The following is a 19,344-nucleotide window of genomic DNA, read 5'->3' as shown; positions in this document are numbered from 1 at the left end:
CATAATGACAATACTACAACAGGCAGTAGTTCTGTGATTGTAGTTCTAGGAAAACTTGTGATCAAACCAGTGTCAAACTGGCATTGAACATTGTGAGTGAAAAAACAAAGGAGCTAGCTGAAAAAAAACCTTGGAAACTAGCCAGAAATTTGAGGGCCTATGTAGACCAATAAAAAAGCATGTCTTGTGGCCCGTATAACTTTAAATGTTCATTCTATGATAAAGTATTGGGAGTATAACCTTGGATGAATAGGTTTGCATGATAATTTTGTGTAAGAAGGGACAATCTTCATATTGTGCATTTTCAACAAAAATAAAAATCATCTAAAGGTTTTTCTTAAATAAATAAGAAGATAACATGTTAGCAAAGTCAGGACCTGACTGGGTTCCCAATCAATTGGACCAATAAATCTGTTGTTAGTCCCAAAGGGAAAGGAGCTGTAAAAGTGCAATTAACATAACATTCAATACCAAAAGAACAGTCTTAAGTGGACATCTTTGGGGAACATTCACAGTATATATTAATAAAAAATACTCTACTGCTGCTTCCTTCCTTTGAAGCAAACACTCAGACCACTGGCAACATCACTGCAGCATTCACAGAATACAGAAATGGTACAAGTATGGGTCTTAATATTGTAAGGAATAAATTAAAGGAACAGTGGAGCCTTTTTTTTTTTTTTTTTTTTTTACAAATCACAGTTCACATATGAGCAAGATAAATTATAGTCACTGCAAACTGCTGTATTTGATCAACAGCCTTATTGGTCCATTACAGTGTCTGCAAGCCAACGGAAACTTAGAGAGGACCATACAGTGCAACTACCACAAGACAAGAATTTAGCATATTTACTTTGTATACTTTTACTACATCCTCTCAACCTAAAGTAACTGCATCGCTGTGCTTCAATAGAGTTGGCCAAAATGAACAAAACATACAATTTTCACCTCAAACATTCACATCACAGGTTCTTACTTTAAGCTCAAATAGCGGCACTCTGATTTGTATGTGTCTGTCCTGCTTTGGCAAAAAGTTCATGAAAAAAACGTATCACTTGTTATTTTTTAAGGAAGCGAACAGAAATGTGCTCCCTACCATGCTGCCCCTCAGATCAACCCTGTCCTTGTGACAGTCTGTCAAGCACTGCACATTGAATACCAGGTACACATAGCTTTAACTTGCCATGCCTACTTTCCCCCTGCACTTCAGTTATCTTGGCATTAATATGAGTCATCAAACTTAGACACAGACAGTGAGTCATTACTTCAGTGGATGATTACCAGAGGAAAGTGTTGTGTGCTCTATGGTCCCAGATTATAATAAAGAATAAACCTAATAGGAAAAGATTACACGGGGTCACTATTGTCCAGCTGATCAAGAGAGAAGCTCCACTGCCTGAAAGACTTCTGAGGAGAAGTTCATGCTGACAAAAACATTGTTCTCCATTCCCTCAACGCTGTCTTCCAAGCAGACACTGTCCTGCTTGATGAGGCTGCTTTCAGATGTTGGACTGATGACGATGATGCGTGGAACACCCTGAGGCGTCCTGGGATCAGTGGATGATATCTTTCCAACGCTCAGGGAATCAAAAGAGTTGCTCTTGTGGTAACTCTGCGTATTGCTGATGCTGCATTTTTCCTGGCCTGCATCAGAAACCTTGTAGGTCAGACTGTGACTGCGCCTCCTGGCAAGAACTAGTAGGGGGACAGTGGCGATGGTAAGAGAGCCAGAAACAAGTTCATGCTCACAGTTGCTTGATGAATCACATGTGGTAGATGGATGCTGGTAATGTGAAAAAAAAGACATACAAACACTATTTTATGAAAGGACATAAATGCATGAAGGCATGCAGGCAAATAAAATAAGCATGTTACAAACACCTCCAAGCACACACAAGGAAAAAAACAAAACAGTATCGCGTTGACAACATCTGAGGTGGTTTCACTTTCACTCACCTTCTCCACTGCCTTTATCTTAGAGGTATTTAGAGACCGTTTCTTGTAGGACCTGCCTCTAACAGACTGATTGTATGACGACATGCTTCTGAAAGAATCACACGACTTCCTTCCCAAGGATTCCATCTCCACATCCCTCAACATCTGCAGGACAAAACAGAACTAACGTAAGCATAACACAAAAGAAAGGTTAATGATACAATTAAAACAGGAAACACACGGAAACCCTAAGCGGATATGGTGATGGGTCAATAGAGGTAGAGGCTAAATCTGGTTGGTTAGGACACTGGTGCCAGGGTACACAAAGACTGTTTGTACCCATACTTTGTTGACTTAACATGATCAATGATGGCACGTTGAAGGAAGTGAGCAGTAGAGTGTGATCAGATTGCAATTGGATCTCAATTTTGACACTGGACACACATGTTAAATAAATCAAGGTCAAGCGCCACCTCATTACAATCCGATCACAGAAAGTACATTTTATGCCAAGGTATAAAGGTTGGATGCACATCCACATGGCGCTACTGTAAAAATTATTAATTCTTCTACGTGTAAGGCAACAGAATAGGTTTTTTTATTTTGAAGTTAGTTTCATGAGTCAATAAAAGCTCAGGAAGGTTTGATGTCACTCCGAAATTTGGTACCATGGAAGAAAAAGGAACAGATTCTAGACTCATGCCATGCTGCCATTGCTCACACTAATGAGGTAAGTTAAACTGTTTTTAGTTTCTAGAATATGAGTTCTGTTCATCAGACCTTTTGTCAAGATATCAAGAAGCCATCTGAGTAAATAACATAGGATGCATGTCTGTCGGCTTTTGTATAATGGCAGAATGGTTTTCTGATAACACCTTTTTTTAAAATATTTTTTAATGGGGCCACTGTTAGCAATAAAATACAAACACAAAACATTACCATTGCAGGTGAGTTTGAAGAACTTGTTATAAAGTGAGTCCGTGATGCTGTTGACTGTCTGCTGATGATGGAGTCCCTGAAAGAGGATTCACTGATGGAGGAGGAGATGCATTCCTTTCGGGGAGTAGGGGACAGAAAGGACAGGCAGGGAACCTTCTCTGCCAGAGTCATCCTAGTAACGAAAACATGAGCTCTTTTGACAACAAATTGAAAAGTAAATTGTGCTTTTAAATCTTGACATAACTTCTGATACTAGATACAAAAAAGATAGAATAGAGACATGAGTGCAAAACCAAAACTCAAAGACACTGATTGATCATTCACCTGTATTTGTTGTGTATAATAGCATAGATGAATGGATTGTAGATAGCTGAAGCCTTTGCTATAATTGCAGGGACGGCCTTGGAGTATGGGGACAGGATATTTGCATGCCTGCATGAGAAAGAACAACAGAAATTCATCTTGTAGACTTATTTTAAGCATGACTAAACAACATGTCCAACACAACTCAAAATTCCTGTTTTTTTTTTTCATCCAAAAATTCAGGGTTGGATCAGGTCGAGGATTAGCCAAACTGTGCCAGCTGCTACAGATGGGTGGTTAAGTCCATATGATCATGTGAGCTTGTGAGCTGTGTGTGTGAATGTGTGAGGGAGCATGTGTGTGTCTGTAAGGCTACCCTGTGAATGAGCGGGCAAAAAGATATGATTTCAAGTTATATAACTACCACCCCCTTCCCACTGCATGTCCCAGGAGAAACATGTGGTTTAGTGAGTGGTGTGACAGGTCACATAAGCAGAAGAGATGTGAGCAACTTCAACGTCTGTTGTATGTCACTGAGCCAGCAGTACTTGTCCTCTAGCTGACAAAACATTATACAATAAGACAGTCATTGAAATTTTGGAGAGTTATTTGACCAAATTACTGGAACACTATCAGTGCACACAGGCACTGCCCAGAGTCCCTTGCCATCCAGGACTAGCTTTGATACTGGTATCATCAATGAATATTAACACTATAGAAACCTTTTTAAAGAAGCTGACGGTCCTGTTGTATAACAATCAGGACTGCAAGCTTTAAAGGTGACATATCACGCTTTTTTCATCAATATATATTGGTCTAAGAGGTCCCCAAAACATGTCTTTTAAAGTTTATGCTCAAAAAAACACTTTGAAATCAGATTTTGGTCTGCCTGAAGAACCCTCTTCTTCAGTCCTCCTCAGAACACTCTGTTTTCTCTCTGACCACGCCCCCTCAGGAAGTGGATGTGCCTCGGCTGTCCAGCACGTTGATCTAATGTTTCCATGTTGGCTGAATATACACGGCGGCTCATAGATCGCGTTACTTCAACCCTCTGAATCTGATCCAGAATCTGATCCTGACGGAGAGGCGCCTGTAGCAGGACCTTTCTGAAGGATTGGTCACAGATTTAGTGTTTCTTGTTGTTTTATTTATCAGTATGTCGACGTGTGTCTTGGTACACAGCTACGAACATGTAGCTATGTGGCTATGCTAACTAGCGCTAGCACTTATCCATGATAAATAAAAATCATCCACTAGATCTTCAAGACTCAGAACCACCACTATAGGTTACATTTTATCAGCCAGGTAATGTAACAATAGCTAACTGCTAATAGCTTTAACGGGGAGCTAACGACTAGTCTCATACATTTTCTGTAGGAGCATAGCAATTTGGCCATGTCATGACTACAAAGCTGTGTGAAACGTAACATCCACAAGCTGTGTCTAACTTTATATCACTGGAAAAGCAGCCAAACCAAAGCATTTTAGAGGCTGAAAAGTGCTGAAATTAGGGGTTTAATGGATTTTCTTTTTAGCTGCAAATAATGCAGAGCTCCTCTATAAGTGTCTCAGATTGACATAATTACAGGTGAAAATGAGTATAATAGGTCTCATTTGAGTTTGAGCTACCACCTATGAGCTTAGCATCCAGGTGAAGCTAATCCAGTGGTGGACAAAGCACACTACTGTCCACCACTGAGCAAGTCAGACTGATGTCAGTGGGGAACTGCATCCCAAAAGCAGGCAAAGCATTGGTTTAGAGTGCAGGAGTTGGCACAGGCTAGTGATGAAACCAAATTGCAGAATTTCATAGCACCCTTCACAGGAAAATACGCACTATGGAAGACTAGTGTCTCCAGGACATTCTCAAAGTTGGTATATTTTGCTTTTCATTGTTAATATAGACTTAAAAAACTGTTTTTAGATTGCACAATAATACAATTTTAAAAATGAAATTGAGCATGTGTATAAAAAGAAGCCTTGATTGCAATAAACGGAGAGCAAGATGTTGCATCTGTTTAAGTGGAGTTGAATTTGTTAAACATTAATGATTGAAGAAGTATGAGGGGGAAATAAACTTTGGAATCTTGTTTTTTTTAGGAAAAAAAATAGTCATTTAGAAATGCAGCAATTGCATGTATTTGTGTTTCTTTATTCTTTGATAAAAAAAGTATTGTGTCCCGCTCATACCATGTGTGTATGTGCAATCCACTTTGAGTTAATAGATATGATTTGGAATCGTACAGAAGACTTGGAATGGTGCCCCTTTAAAAATGCAAAAATGCATGTAACAGCAGAACCTAATCTCTGTTGATACTTAATTATTGGAGGGGGTGAAATATGAACTACATGTCTTACCAAAGACCAACACATCAGCTCTTTTGAGCGTCATGTTAAGTACATAGCACAATACACTGTGGGAAAAATATCTCTTGTTTCGTCGAAAACTCTCAGAGGGTTCAGAGAGCCTGTGCTCCAACAGAGTGAGAGGCTAATCAATACACCCAAATAAAATGGTCTTATATAAATTGAGCCTTACCCGGACCAGGAAATCATTGTGACGCAGGCGTATGGTGACCAGGAGAGGACATAAACCACAATGACGACAAAGGCAATCTTTGCTAACTTCCACTCGCTCTTGATCGACTTCTGCTGGATCAGAGTGGATTCCTGACCTGAGTCCCAAGACGCTCCACTTCCCTGTAGGTGAAAGAAAGAGGTAGATAATAATAATTCAATAAAATAAAATAATCTCCAATCATAAAAAATGCTTTATGAATTAGTTTTATTGCCTGTTTTTTCAAGTGTGATCCAAAATCATATAAAGTGGACATGTACATAGTCTCTGACAGATGATCAAGGTACCTGCTGGTCTTTCGTATTGCCAGAAACATGAAAATATAGCAGTAAAAGATGATTCCTAGTGGAATGAAGAAAACAAAACAGCACAGCATCATCGTGTAGCTCCTATTGGCCAAGGTGTATGTGACGTAATCCCATGTACAAGATGTCATCAGGCCCTCTGGGATATAGGAGCCTGAAAGGGAACAGAACATCAAAACAGGAGTTAGATTTCAGGTAAAACATCAATAGTTCTTCATGCTGTTTGACATCCGACTTAATTTTTGCTTTGATTTTATGTCTTTGAAGGAGTCAATGAGATCACAGTTGAACTATGAATGAATGGAGGTTACATTATACGTTACATTTGTTCTACTACGGCCAAGAGCCACAAGCAGGGGTTTGGCCTGGAATGTCTTTTTTCACAGTATTAATGCTTTAGTTTTATAGCATGTGAAGGAGAAGGGTAAGACGAAAAACGTACTCCAGCCAATTAGAGGCGCCAGACTCCAGGCCAAAGAGTAAAGCCATACGAGGAGGATGGCCAGTGTGGTTCTGCGCTTGGAGCTCCAGTGTATGGCCCTCAGAGGCTTGGTTATTACCAGGTAACGGTCGATAGAGATGGCCAGCAGGTTTATCATGGAGGTGATGCCAAACAAGGCACCACAAAACGCATACATTTTGCAGCCTACAGGAAAGGAACACATTGAAACATTTCAACGATTACACTGCAGCAGAATACTTTGATCACACATGAATACACAAGGTGCATTATATTGGAGAATGAACAGAATTACCCATCTCTCCAAAAGCCCATTCCTTGTAGAGACAGTTGATGAAGAAGATGGGGGACTGTGTGAATGCCATTAGGAAATCACTGACCGCCAGGTTCATGATGAAGTAGTTGGGCAGACTACGGAGCTTCTTGTTACTACAGACACAAACAGGGAAGACATGGGAGTTTAATGGTCAGTAAACAGACCTAGTTTTGATTAATGGATGGAAGTTGTTGGGATGATATGAGCATTTTATATGTTGATGAATTGATCATTCATCTGAACCAGTGTATGTGCAGGTGCAGGGGTGGATCCAGTAGATGGCCAAGGAGTGGCCATGGCTTCTGAATTGGCCATCTTAGTGGACACCCCTAAACTTACCAAGTCCTAAACTATTATTGGCTATTTGATATTAAATATTATATATAATATAGAAATATTTAATTTTATTTACTCTTTTTTTTTTTATTTAGCAGGAAGGACCTACTGAGACCAAAGTATCTTTTTCAGGGGTGTCCTGCGATATAATTAAATTTACAACAACAACACAGGCACATAAGCACATACAAACGTAATTAAAAATAGTTACATATACAGTCATGAACATATTCATACTGTATTTGCAAAGCCTTGTCTCTTTTAATGTTTTCACAATTTAAACCAGTGACATTACTGTCTTTAAGTAGCTCAGACACTTGTACTTTAACAAATGTCATATGATACCAGAGAGGGTAGTTTAGCTGTCATTTGAAAATTATTCCACATAATGGGAGCAGCAATACTTAAAGCAACCTTCTAAACCTTGATATTTTTAAGGTAACCCAGTTATGATATCTGGTTGTTTGGCTTGAAATGTTAGAATACAACAGACAAGTCAAGTAAGGAAGGGGTTTACCTATTAAAGCCTGATAAACCAAATATGTTTGCTTTCTACAATGACCCAATTCTAAAATGACCCATAGAGGATCAGCACACAAACATGTGATGCCTTTATATGTGCATTTTCTTTTGTCAGTGCTTATATCGTTACTCTGGACATATTACACATCTTCTTTTTGAAGGGGAATATAACATATTTTGGAAATCTTAATATTAGTAGATAGTGGATTGAGATAGAAAGGGTAGATGAATGCTGTTCATTTGTCTGACAGCCCAAACATAGGCTTCTTCATGCCATGCATAGGTCAGTGCCCTAGTTGGTCCATCCTAGTCAAAAAGCTCTGGCTCTGCCCCTGTCCAAGTGCACAGCCAATTGATAATTACATGTTGTAAAAATATGGGAAAATCAAAAGTGTGTTCTTTCTTTATAGAGATTTTGTTTATTCTAAACTAAAGCTTTGTTCCTACTTATTTTGGTATTAAACAAATGTGTGTCTAGTTTGGAGAATAAATGTAATGTGTGTTTAAAACATAAGCTTTGTGATTCAACAAATACTTGTTCCAACAGTGCTAATCTTAATAAGGGGAAAACAGGGACATGTGAGTTCACTGACACTTGTATCTCTCTTTAAATACATAACTAAAGATACAAAGTTAAATCAAATATGTTTGCATTCATCTGATATAAGCTCTTTGTTTGTCTGGTCAACTCTGTGTGAACCTGCTTTCATAGCAGCTTGATTGAGCAGTGTATCGACCCACACCGTCTGCCTCCATAGCTCTTCATTGATTATATTGTTTCTGTGTCTCCTTTCGATAGACGCTGCTTCCTGTTTTAACAACAAACAATCAGGTTTCTTTTGTCTGAGAAGATGTAAAAATGTGTTTGTCTGATATTACATCACTGCTGGTGTATGTGTGTGTGCGTGTGTGCGTGTGTGTGTGTGTGTGTGCGTGCGTGCATGCGGCGTAAGTGCGTGCGTGCGTTGGTATGTACATGCGTGCGTGTGTGTGTGTGACAGAATGGCTGTGCAGGAGTGTTGCTCCTGCCTTTACTTCGTTCCTAGAAAATCATCATATCGGGTGTAATCTCCCTTGAAACACCATTATATCACTCTCCATCCCTCTTGATGTGTGTGTGTGTGCATGTGTTTGTGTGCATGTGTGTGTGTACATATGTGTATGAATTTTCTTGGAACTCATAAAATCATAGGCACTTCTGATTCAGTAAACACACATGATGGGGAGAACAATAGAGAACACATCTAATCTACCTCTGTTGATGGACAGATGGAATATAAAAGCTCCTGAAAATTCCCAGAACACACAGATACACACACGCACACACACACAAACACACACATCTGTCTATGACCCACTTTTTGTGAAACCGTTTCAACAGTCAAGGAGGTCAATAGCAGTCTAAATTACAAAACACACGTCACAAATAGTCCTGTCTTGGATTCACAAAGTGACTTGAGAGACACTGTCTTTCAATTTTACACTACCTGTTGCATGTTGCTCTAGAGTCTAAATGCTCCCGTTCATTTAAACAATTGGATGATACATTTGATCTATCATTTGAATGCAAAAAAAACGACCCTATAAATTCAACTGTTAGTTGTTTCAGTTGCTTATATAGAAGCTCTAAAAGAAAGTGAGGACATTTATCTTTCCTAAGTCTTATCGGAGTCGTTTTCTGTCCTTTCCTAATGAAGATGGGAAAAAAAAGGATCTACACTCTATATACACATCCATCATTTATACTGCTTATTCAGTTATGGGTTGCTGGTATGAGGGCAAGGGCAGAGCTAAGCTAGACTGTCATTTGGGGAGAGGCAGAGCACACTCTGGAAAGGTTGCTGTTCTATCACAGGGCTGACATACCTACAGGCAAATCAGAGTCATCACTTAGCCAAATGCGCATATCTTTGGACTGTGGGAGGAAGCTGCGATATAAATGCATGAGGAAGGAGTAAAGTTGAAGTTGAAGGAACCTTCTTGCCGTGAACTGATAATACAGCCGCTCTGCACTCTGTTTTCAATTAAGATTTAAGTTTCCCCGAGTACTTTAAACACAAAAGGTACCCACTGGGACCATCCCAGGCATAGCATATCATATGTTAGCAAGTACTGACATCATATGTTAGTGAGTGCTGACAGCCAAATGACTCATTCTGCTGACTCATTCACTAAGTGGTTTGTGATGCTAAACTATAATTTGCATATTGTCACCTTTGTCATTTACCAGGTCAAATCTTATACTGCCAAAAAGAGAAACATTACATCACAACTATGCATCCCCCAAAAGCTGTTTAAAAGAAAATGTTTCCCATAAAAAATAGTGTCGTCACTCACTTCAAGAAAAAATAAACATAGCAGCTATATCAAGATTTTTCAAAAGCAGGCATAAAGCTTTCATGGAGGTCACCACAGTCAAAACACAGTTAAAGCTGTCATAAACATCTATAGATTGATATACTGTATAAAAATCAGGGTCAAACTGAGCATTCACAAAATTCTGTGTGAAAACAAATGTTCAAAAGTATTCAAAAACCAAATTCAAAGCATTATTTTGCTTTTTAGACTGTTTAGGTATTTATTTGTACTTAGACTCAAGGGGACCCTCTCTCAGTTGTGTGATAAATACGATACGCCGTAATGCTTTGCAGGTATATGGGAGACATGCCCGAGGAGAGATAGACAGTGGAGCACTGTGTACAAAAAACGTCTATTAACGTCTGTATTCACACTTTGTGGACTTAGAAAGCTCTTTGATTTATGTAACTATTGTTGAGAAGTACCTATATTTAATAATAACTATTTTATAAGTGTTACCATGTCCAGATCTGCCTGATTTGTCCATCCACAACTTGGTCTCACCACAGTCTCAAAGGCAGGGGATAACAGAGGCTTAAATATCATGCCTTGAACTGGCAATATGAAAAGCGCTGTTAACCATAAGTCAAAACTTTACAACTTCAGGTGTCAATAATTGACCAAAAGATGATGCTTTTTAAAATTGTATTTAACCTTTATTTAACCAGGTAGGTCATTAAGAACAAATTCTTATTTACAGTGACGACCTGGCAAAAGGCACAGCCTTTTGAGGCGTAAAGGGTTAGGGCTTGTGGTTGGTGCAAACAGTGCAATAGTAGTCAGTACCATTTCGTACGATTTGATTGTGTTTTTCTGATGTTATGATCATCTAAACATAACAACAATGCCTAATTTAAACCCAAAATTAGAACAGCAAAGCAATATTTAGTATGTTCTTTTGGAACCAGTGGGTAAAATACAGTTTTTAAAAGAATGGACAGCCCAGTGAAACTTCCTCCCTGAAAAAGTCATGGCTTTATGCAAAAATTGATGAATAAATAAATCAATTAATATAATATAATATAATATAATATAATATAATATAATATAATATAATATAATATAATATAATATAATATAATATAATATAATATAATATAATATAATATAACATAATACAATATGAGCCCTGTGATAAGTTGGCGACCTGTCCAGGGTGTACCCTGGCTTCCGCCCGAAGCCAGCTGCGATGGGCTCCAGCCCCCCGTGACCCCTAACGGGATAAGCGGTCAAGATAATGGATGGATGGATAATATGATATGATATGATATGATATAATAATATAATATAATATAATATAATATAATATAATATAATATAATATAATATAATATAATAAAAAAAATGAAAACAAAAGAAAGCGTCATTGAGTAATTCAGACATTAGTTGTGTTAAACTCATCAGTCAACCTGAAAAGAGAGAGTGATGGAGTTGGTCTCTGATGCCATTACTAAGTCAGTCATACACTCTGATCCAAACACTAAATACTTTGACAACATGGTCTCTTTTATTGTGTGTTTATGATTTGTTCTTACTTGTATTGCGAGGAATCAGTTGTCCTGAGATCACCTTACATGGCTTTTACTCATTTAGCATTTCTCAGTGACAGATATAGGAGTCAGGATTGTTATTAAGTCTATGCCAAGTAAATCTTATCTTGAGGGTCACAAAATGTTTTACTTGCTCATCTGTGAGCTGATTAATGAGCCACGGGTACAGGTTATTATGCTCTTGCCCAAATACAGTTACTTCTGGTTCCACAAAACCAACTCAGTGGTAGTTGGTATGCTGCACTTTATGCTTTAAATAGGCAGTCAACAAATCAATGGGGATAGTCACACTGGATAAATTCATTATTGATACTGTTTGTGGTTTTCCCCTCCTCTTAAACACAGTAAAGAAAACGTTTATATATGTATATAACACACACATACACACACACACACACACACACACACACACACACACGCACACACACGCACGCACACACATATATATGTGCAACCCTACATTTTTTTGTGAAATCTTAAACCATAGGAGACTCATGGAGGAATTAATGACTGCTGATATCACCATGAACTGCATTTGCCACCACTGTCATTCTTCTCAAGATCTGATAACAGATCATATCTCTGATAATACTGATGCTCATGTCCATAAAGTTCCTCTACTAAGTTTGTTGCTCTTGTTTTGTCAATCAATCAACCAATCAATCAATCTTTATTTGTATAGCGCCAAATCACAACAAACTCTGAAGACGCTTTTACAAACATAGGGTGTCTACACCATACTCTATGTCAAATTATGAACAGAGACCTAATACCAAGACCACCTTAATCCACCATGAGCATTGCACCCCGCAGTATTTAGTTAGTTACAGCGGCAAGGAAAAATTTCCGTTTAACAGGCAGAAACCTTGAGAAGAACCAGACTCCTGTTAGACAACCATCTGCCTCGACCGTCTGGTTGTGGAGGCAAGCTTTCTGAATCATCACTTTCTGCTGTGTATAGCTTTGCCTAGAGCTTAACTCTGTCCATGTATTATGTTAAACTGGATGGGAATTGCGCCTTTTTTAGTTTACTGTGAGATTCAAATTCAATAGATGTGATACATGTTTCACTGTTCTTTGAGAATTACCTTTTTTGTCCCGCTCGCTTGCACATGCGGGTTAGAGGGTGCAAAAGCTGTGCGATCCTTTTGGTATAGGCCCGTAGTATTTCAAAAAAAAGTTAAACAACTATGACTTTTTACCAGATCGAAAATAAAGAAACCAGACAAATTTCAGACTTCAAAAATAACATTTAGGCTGGCACGCATAGAGGTCCCATATCTCAAGGCCTCAGTTGTTTTTTGATGTCATTTATTCAAAATGTGTTCTGGTGTAAACTGAAAATAAGGTTTGGTCGTATTATAATACTTTTGATACAAATAGGTCAAGAAGGTTTCATAATATTTAATATGGACCCTGATACTTTCCCTTCACATCAATATTCAAGGATACAGGACAGATGAGTGCGCACGATGAATGCCATTTTACTTCACGCTCATGCAACTGAGTTTATCCTTTGGCCTGTGCAGTTTATCCTCAGCTTTTTTGCAAATCCCTTGGAGAGTATAAGAAAAACACTGACCTCAATTCTGCACTACTTGAGAAAAAGTTCTGAACTTTGAGTGATAAGCTTTAATCACCTCAGTCAGATAAGATATAAAGGCATTGTTATAGCCACAAAACCAAGGAATATCTGAACAGTGCGCATATTATTTAACATTATTTATTTTGATGTTTATTGTACTTAGCTGCCTAAACACACACACACACACACACACACACACACACACACACACACACACACACACACACACACGCACACATGCACACATGCACACACACACACACACACATACAAAAACATACACACACTCACACAATCACACACACACACATGCACGCACGCACAAACAGAAACAGTGAGTATCACATCTCATTTGTCTCTTATTAAATGACACATCAGCCTTAAAAATGGAAATAGGCACATGCAGTCGGATGAACCTCGGATTGAATGCTCATATTAAATCCACCAAAAAGCACAAACACAATAACAAACAAGTCACTCACACAAACCTACCTGTAGAAGGCAAACATAACCAACGCATTGCCAGTGATGCCCAGCACCCCGATGACGAAGACGAACAGGGCCACGATGTAGTGAGCATGGTCAGGCACATCCACCTTGTTGTAGAAGCTGCTCTGGGTGTGTGCTTTCTCAGGCTCCATGCTCTCAGTGGACCACATGGTTCAAATACTTCATCAGGACTGACAACCTGGCAGGATGCAGTTGGTGTACTTGTTTGTAATCCACATTGTTCTGCAAGTGTCCGGCTTCCATGGTAGTGTAATTTGCTTAAGAGCTCAGAAGAGGGACGGTATCTGTAGTAGATATTGCTACATTGAATCAATTTATAAAGATTTCCTTTGGTTGTCATCAAGAGATGATGTCCCTAATCCCTCCTGTCTTGCACCATTCTTTAAGTATTTTATCCTAAAGATACAGAACCATGTGATCTTCACTGTTTGAAGAGTCGAAACGACAAATTCAGTTAAATTCCTTGTGTTACATCTTTTAGAAAAAAACAAAACAACTGAAGAATTTAAAAAAAGGATGCATACACAAAATTACATATTGAAGATCATGTTACATAAAAAAAAAAATCTGTAATACAATAAGATTCAGTTTTACTTTTCTGTCTAGTGGAGTTGGATGCCAGATGTGGTCCACAGCTACTCACACTTCTGTTTTTTCCAAAAATACTTAAAAGAAGCAACATCCATTCAAGAAGTTCTACCTGTAACTTCCATATGTTTCCCGCAAGACACTCTGGTTACTGAGTTGATGATATTCTCCAGTGAACTAAATCCCACACTCTGTGCACATTGTCACTCTCGATCCACTCAGTGTAAGCCTGCAGCCTGTTCACCCGTCACACCAGCTGTGCACGAAGCTCTGATTCAGTGGCCTGTCTCTGATTATCTCACCAACTAGCGACTCCTGACATCATCTCATCCCTCTCTCTCTCTCTCTCGCTCTAACTCCCTCACTGCCCGGTGTTGCTCTATATGCCTTTCTCAACCTCGCCCCCCTTCTCATACTCCCTCCCTCTCTCCTCACTGCCTTCCTCTCTCCCCTCTGCCTCCCTCCATCCTCCATGTAATACCGCCCAGCCCTGAGCTCTAACCCTTAAACTACCAGATTCTTATATAACCAACTTTATGTTCGCTAACACCAGCAGTATTAACAGCCATTCCAGCTCAAACGTGCATCAGACTTAGTAAGCCAGACATGTATACAATGATGTCTGTGTCTGTGAAACTTCTTGCATGTATGCAGGCATTCATGCATGTTGCACACACGGACAACACGCACATACTTTTTAAGATCACTCATGGAGAAAAGAAATAATTGGTCTACCACTCCCAACTTACACAGCTGATTTAACACAGCTCTGACTTGACTCACAAGGCACTCATTACAATGCCCAGACTTCATCATAACATACTTTCCCTTAGTTGAAGTTACAGGTGTAAAGTGACTGGAGGAGTTGCTTTGACAAAATATAACTGGTTCATGAGCACTTAAAAAGTTATTTTCAGAGCCAAAATACTTCTCTGTAGTTTTACAAATGAGTACTTAATGCATTCATCTGCCATCCATCAAAACAGGGATAGCATAACTCTGATAGAAATAAAGCCAATGTAGTTTGTATGCTTTGTGTGTTGTATCATTGCAGTTCAGTAATACCAATATCATGCAGTTTCTGAATTTGAAATGAATGTATTGGTATTGGTATTGATTTTTTGAATGTAAAAAAAACAACTGTGTAGAATATACGCATATTTATACATACTGCCCAGAATATAACTCCAAGCAATACCACTGACATCTGCAAAGCCATCAGTATATGACGCAGGTGGAAATCACTTGGTTTAATTACAGTTCTGCGCATCAAGACTGCATCTTGTCGTCAATAAAAAACAAAGTAAATCATAGAGATGATTATTTAATTGAGCTCCTTTTAAGAGAACAAAAAGGAGTAAGAAAAACATTCATTGCTTTTTATGGTGCTGGACATGCTGGCGAGAAGAGATGAAGGGAAGAGAGGGAGGTGAAGAATGCAGAGCTTACACAGAGATGTCAACTAAGCCCCTACAGCAAAGGGATCGCCTTAATCTGCACACTGTGCATGCATGTGGATCAGTGTTTGATCTGCTGCAATAAGGCTTTATATGAAAATCTACATGTAAGTGAGTCATACAGTAGTCATGTGTGTACAGTGTGTGGTGGGGTTGCCTGGGTGCAGGGTGTCCATATGTGCATGCCTTTGTATCCATGTGTATGCACTGCTTCATAAAACACACTGTGCAGCTGTTTTAAGGGATTACTGTTCTGTCAGGCTTGATGATGATGATCTAATCACAGTGGTCATGTTTTTATTGTATATTGTATGTCAGCACAGCTGGGAAATATACAACATGACATATTTTCTCTATCAGCAGCAAGTTTAACTTTGTTTATAATTCCCAAGTGATGACTCTAGCATTATGCAAACAAACATGTCATGTGTCAAAAATACCAAATTGTCACACTGATCATGTTAAGTGACAAGATGAAAATAAACAAATATGAGGGATTAATAAGCTTGCTTTAGGGAAAGTCAACTGTTACTTAAATTAATGCAAATAGATTTAATTAACATAACTACTGGGGGGAAAAAACTATCATGGAAATACTAGGGCTGATTGTCTTTATGCAATTATCATGATGCTATCATGGTTCAAATATATATATGTCAGCAGGCAACCGCATCAAAAAAACCTGACAGAGCACTATTTTGTTGTGTGGAATTATGAAATTTAAACAGGCATTTAGAAATGTAGAAAAATCAACTGTGATGAATTATCAAAATTCCACAATCCAAAAAATGTATCGTTTGACAGCCTTAAAAAACACTATCAAAATTGCTGAACTGGTGGTTGACATTGTGAAATCAGGTCAGGGGCTTGATCATCATAGACTGACTAAACTTAAGATTAATCTACTCTATGTATAATATTTAATATTGGATTGATATGGTTTTCAGAGCTGAAAGCAACCTAAACATTTTTATTTCCTCAGTTTAAAACTACCTACCTCCTAAAGTTTGTTTTGTGTTCTCCAGAGTAAACTGGTGATGGGGTAGGAAGTGTTTTCATTCCCAATATTGAAAGTTTTTCAGGTTTTAAGGCCTTTGTTTGATCTTCAGTGTGCCAACTGCCTTATCTATTGCTTCACTTGTTTTTCACTCCAACAATCTGGATAAGTGACCTTGTCTTGATGGAAAAATAAATCAGTGTTGTGTTATTCATTGACCATGACTGTGACAAACGAGGTCAGTATTCTACATGTCAATGAGTCAATTACTATTGAGCTGGCTGGTAGCACTGGTGTTTAAGTCTAGAGCTTGAAACCCCTGTTTAAAGATGTATCTGACTTTGGGCCTACAGTGGAAAGAGACTAATTATTATTGAGTCGTGCAGGCCTCATGACCAGGGTAGCGTCCTCTGGCACATGAGCCTGTAGAGGATCAATACTTTTTTTTAGGAGGAATCAAGTTAACCCACAGAGCTCTCTGAGGATAAATGAGAGGTTGCTGCTGCCCAGAAGTGTTGAATTTGGCAATGACAACAAACATATTTATTATGAATTCCAGTAAGGGCATGGATAGATGCATACTATGATTATAAAGTCACAGCCTCCAGGGCTGGACAAATGAATCAAACCCATGAGTGAAAATAACTTAATTTCCTCAACTGGCCACTTAAGGCAGGTTCCAGAAATGAGTCAATCACCACAACGAGTCAAATTAACAACCTGTCTGTTTTTTGTTTTACCTTCTTTTGGATACATTTTCATTCACAATTGCACAAAAACTATAACGTACAGTGCAGCTAATCTCTTTCACACCCTCTAAGAACTCTTTTCTCTGTTTCCATTTCTTGTCATAAGATTTCCATTTTGAATATTTTTGCATTCATTTGCAGATATTGGCCCCTAAACTCACCATAATTGGCTTGTTAGTACATTGCTCTGAAACTTTGACGTATTTCAGGTGGCCCATACAGAATAGTGAGTACCATTGTTAGCGTTTACATGCAAAGAGGACAGCTGGCTGTAGTGATGGAAAGACCACTTTGTTTCCCCAGCAAGCTACTGTACCTTCCTTCTTTTCTGTCTTGTGAATATAATGACGAAAAAGACAGTACAAACTTTGTACTCACACCATGATAAGTTTACAAACAGCAGAGTAGATGAACAGGTTTGACTATAAAGGATGTACATAGATCATATTTATCCTTCAAGTTTAGAAAATAATTGTTTTAAGGAGGAAAATCATTTTCAAACTTGTGCATTTTTTTATGATTCTGCCTGGTCAGAATGCGCAGTAATGCAGATGACACTGTTGTATTTGGATATTTAAAGTGAGGTTGATGGATATAAGATTTCTCTAAGCAAACTGAAGTATTACATTCATATTTCTCTCTCTGCCTCCGTGATTTGTTTCACAGCATTGGTATAAATCTGAAGTATCACATATTAACCTGAAAAATATTCTTCTAAATTGGAATGCATTTTATAACATTAGTTGGGTTGCTCTTAGTTCACCCCCAGTGTGCGTTACAGTAAACAGTCAACAGATTTGTTTTTTGCTCCCTTGGTTTTAAGCGTAGGATGCAGCAGTGTGAGCAGGGCAGCAGGGAAATGGCAGTCAAACAGGAAATGTTAAATATGGTATAGAGGCATAAATCTTGCATGCAATAGATGTCTTAATCCTCTTTAGTGTCTGCCTGGGTTTCCGTTAAAGCGTCATGATGGGAATCTGGGTTATAGATCAAACCATGTGGAAAAAAATAGGTCATAGCACGCTCTTCAATAAGTGGAATGAATTGGAGTCGATAACAATCCAACACTGTACTCACCTCAATTTATTAATCTCTCCTTCTCTTTTAGCCGCTCACTTTCTATCACTCTCTTCATTAAAGGAGGACAATTAATAAGATGTTTTTTTTATTGCAAGAAGTGACAGAATACCTTGATATTTAGAGATACTCACAGACACAATACATCTTTGTAAAATATGAAATAAAGTCAGCAATAAATGTCCTAAAAGCATGAGAGCCTCACCAAAACAACTAACCATGTTACCTTATTTTTTCATCTTTAATTTGGAAGCAGGTGAAAGCAAGGTTTTTAGTTAATGTTTATGATCAGTAAAAAGGTGTTAGAACATTGTGTATGGGAAAAAGGAGATTCTTCTGCAGTGTGATATGAAATATGGAAGAGATCTTGTCTGTGTTTCTGCTGGTGACAGATCAGACGTTACCAATCTTACGTTTTTTGCCAAATGAATTGAGCGTAGTATTTAAAATATTCTTAATATTGTCTACCAGTGTTATACAAAAGTCACATTTTTGTCAGAATGTAAGCAGGAGGAGGTGAAATCATAGTACACTCCTTTCCATTAAAAGTTTTCCCTAGAGTCACCTTTAGTATTCAGAATTAATAAACATTATCAAGAGGTTTTGACCAGTCAGAATCAAATATCTGAAACAGATTAGTGAGAAAGACGGATAAAAAAAAAACAACAACACTGCTTTCTTAACCTCAGATGCCTGAAGGTCAAGAACTCTCTAAAAGCAAATATATATAGCTTGTTGTACACAGAAGCAGTCAAAGCCCAGCAGGTTTCAGGTGATAC

General features: G+C 38.3%; 1 protein-coding gene across 1 annotated transcript; it reads right to left on the bottom strand.

Moving 5' to 3' along the window:
* Window positions 1-708: 708 nt before the first annotated feature.
* LOC117819140 (melanopsin-A-like) lies at window positions 709-13,846 on the bottom strand. The gene is given in 10 exon segments (XM_034692382.1): window positions 709-1,783; window positions 1,957-2,100; window positions 2,875-3,046; window positions 3,199-3,306; window positions 5,717-5,846; window positions 5,849-5,877; window positions 6,043-6,214; window positions 6,503-6,706; window positions 6,816-6,949; window positions 13,680-13,846. Coding segments are annotated over 10 exon segments (1,668 nt in total). The 3' UTR covers window positions 709-1,375.
* Window positions 13,847-19,344: the final 5,498 nt, after the last annotated feature.

This window comes from Notolabrus celidotus, chromosome 9, assembly GCF_009762535.1.
Source record: "Notolabrus celidotus isolate fNotCel1 chromosome 9, fNotCel1.pri, whole genome shotgun sequence".
Lineage (NCBI taxonomy): Eukaryota > Metazoa > Chordata > Actinopteri > Labriformes > Labridae > Notolabrus > Notolabrus celidotus.
This window is presented reverse-complemented; position numbering and strand designations above follow the sequence as displayed.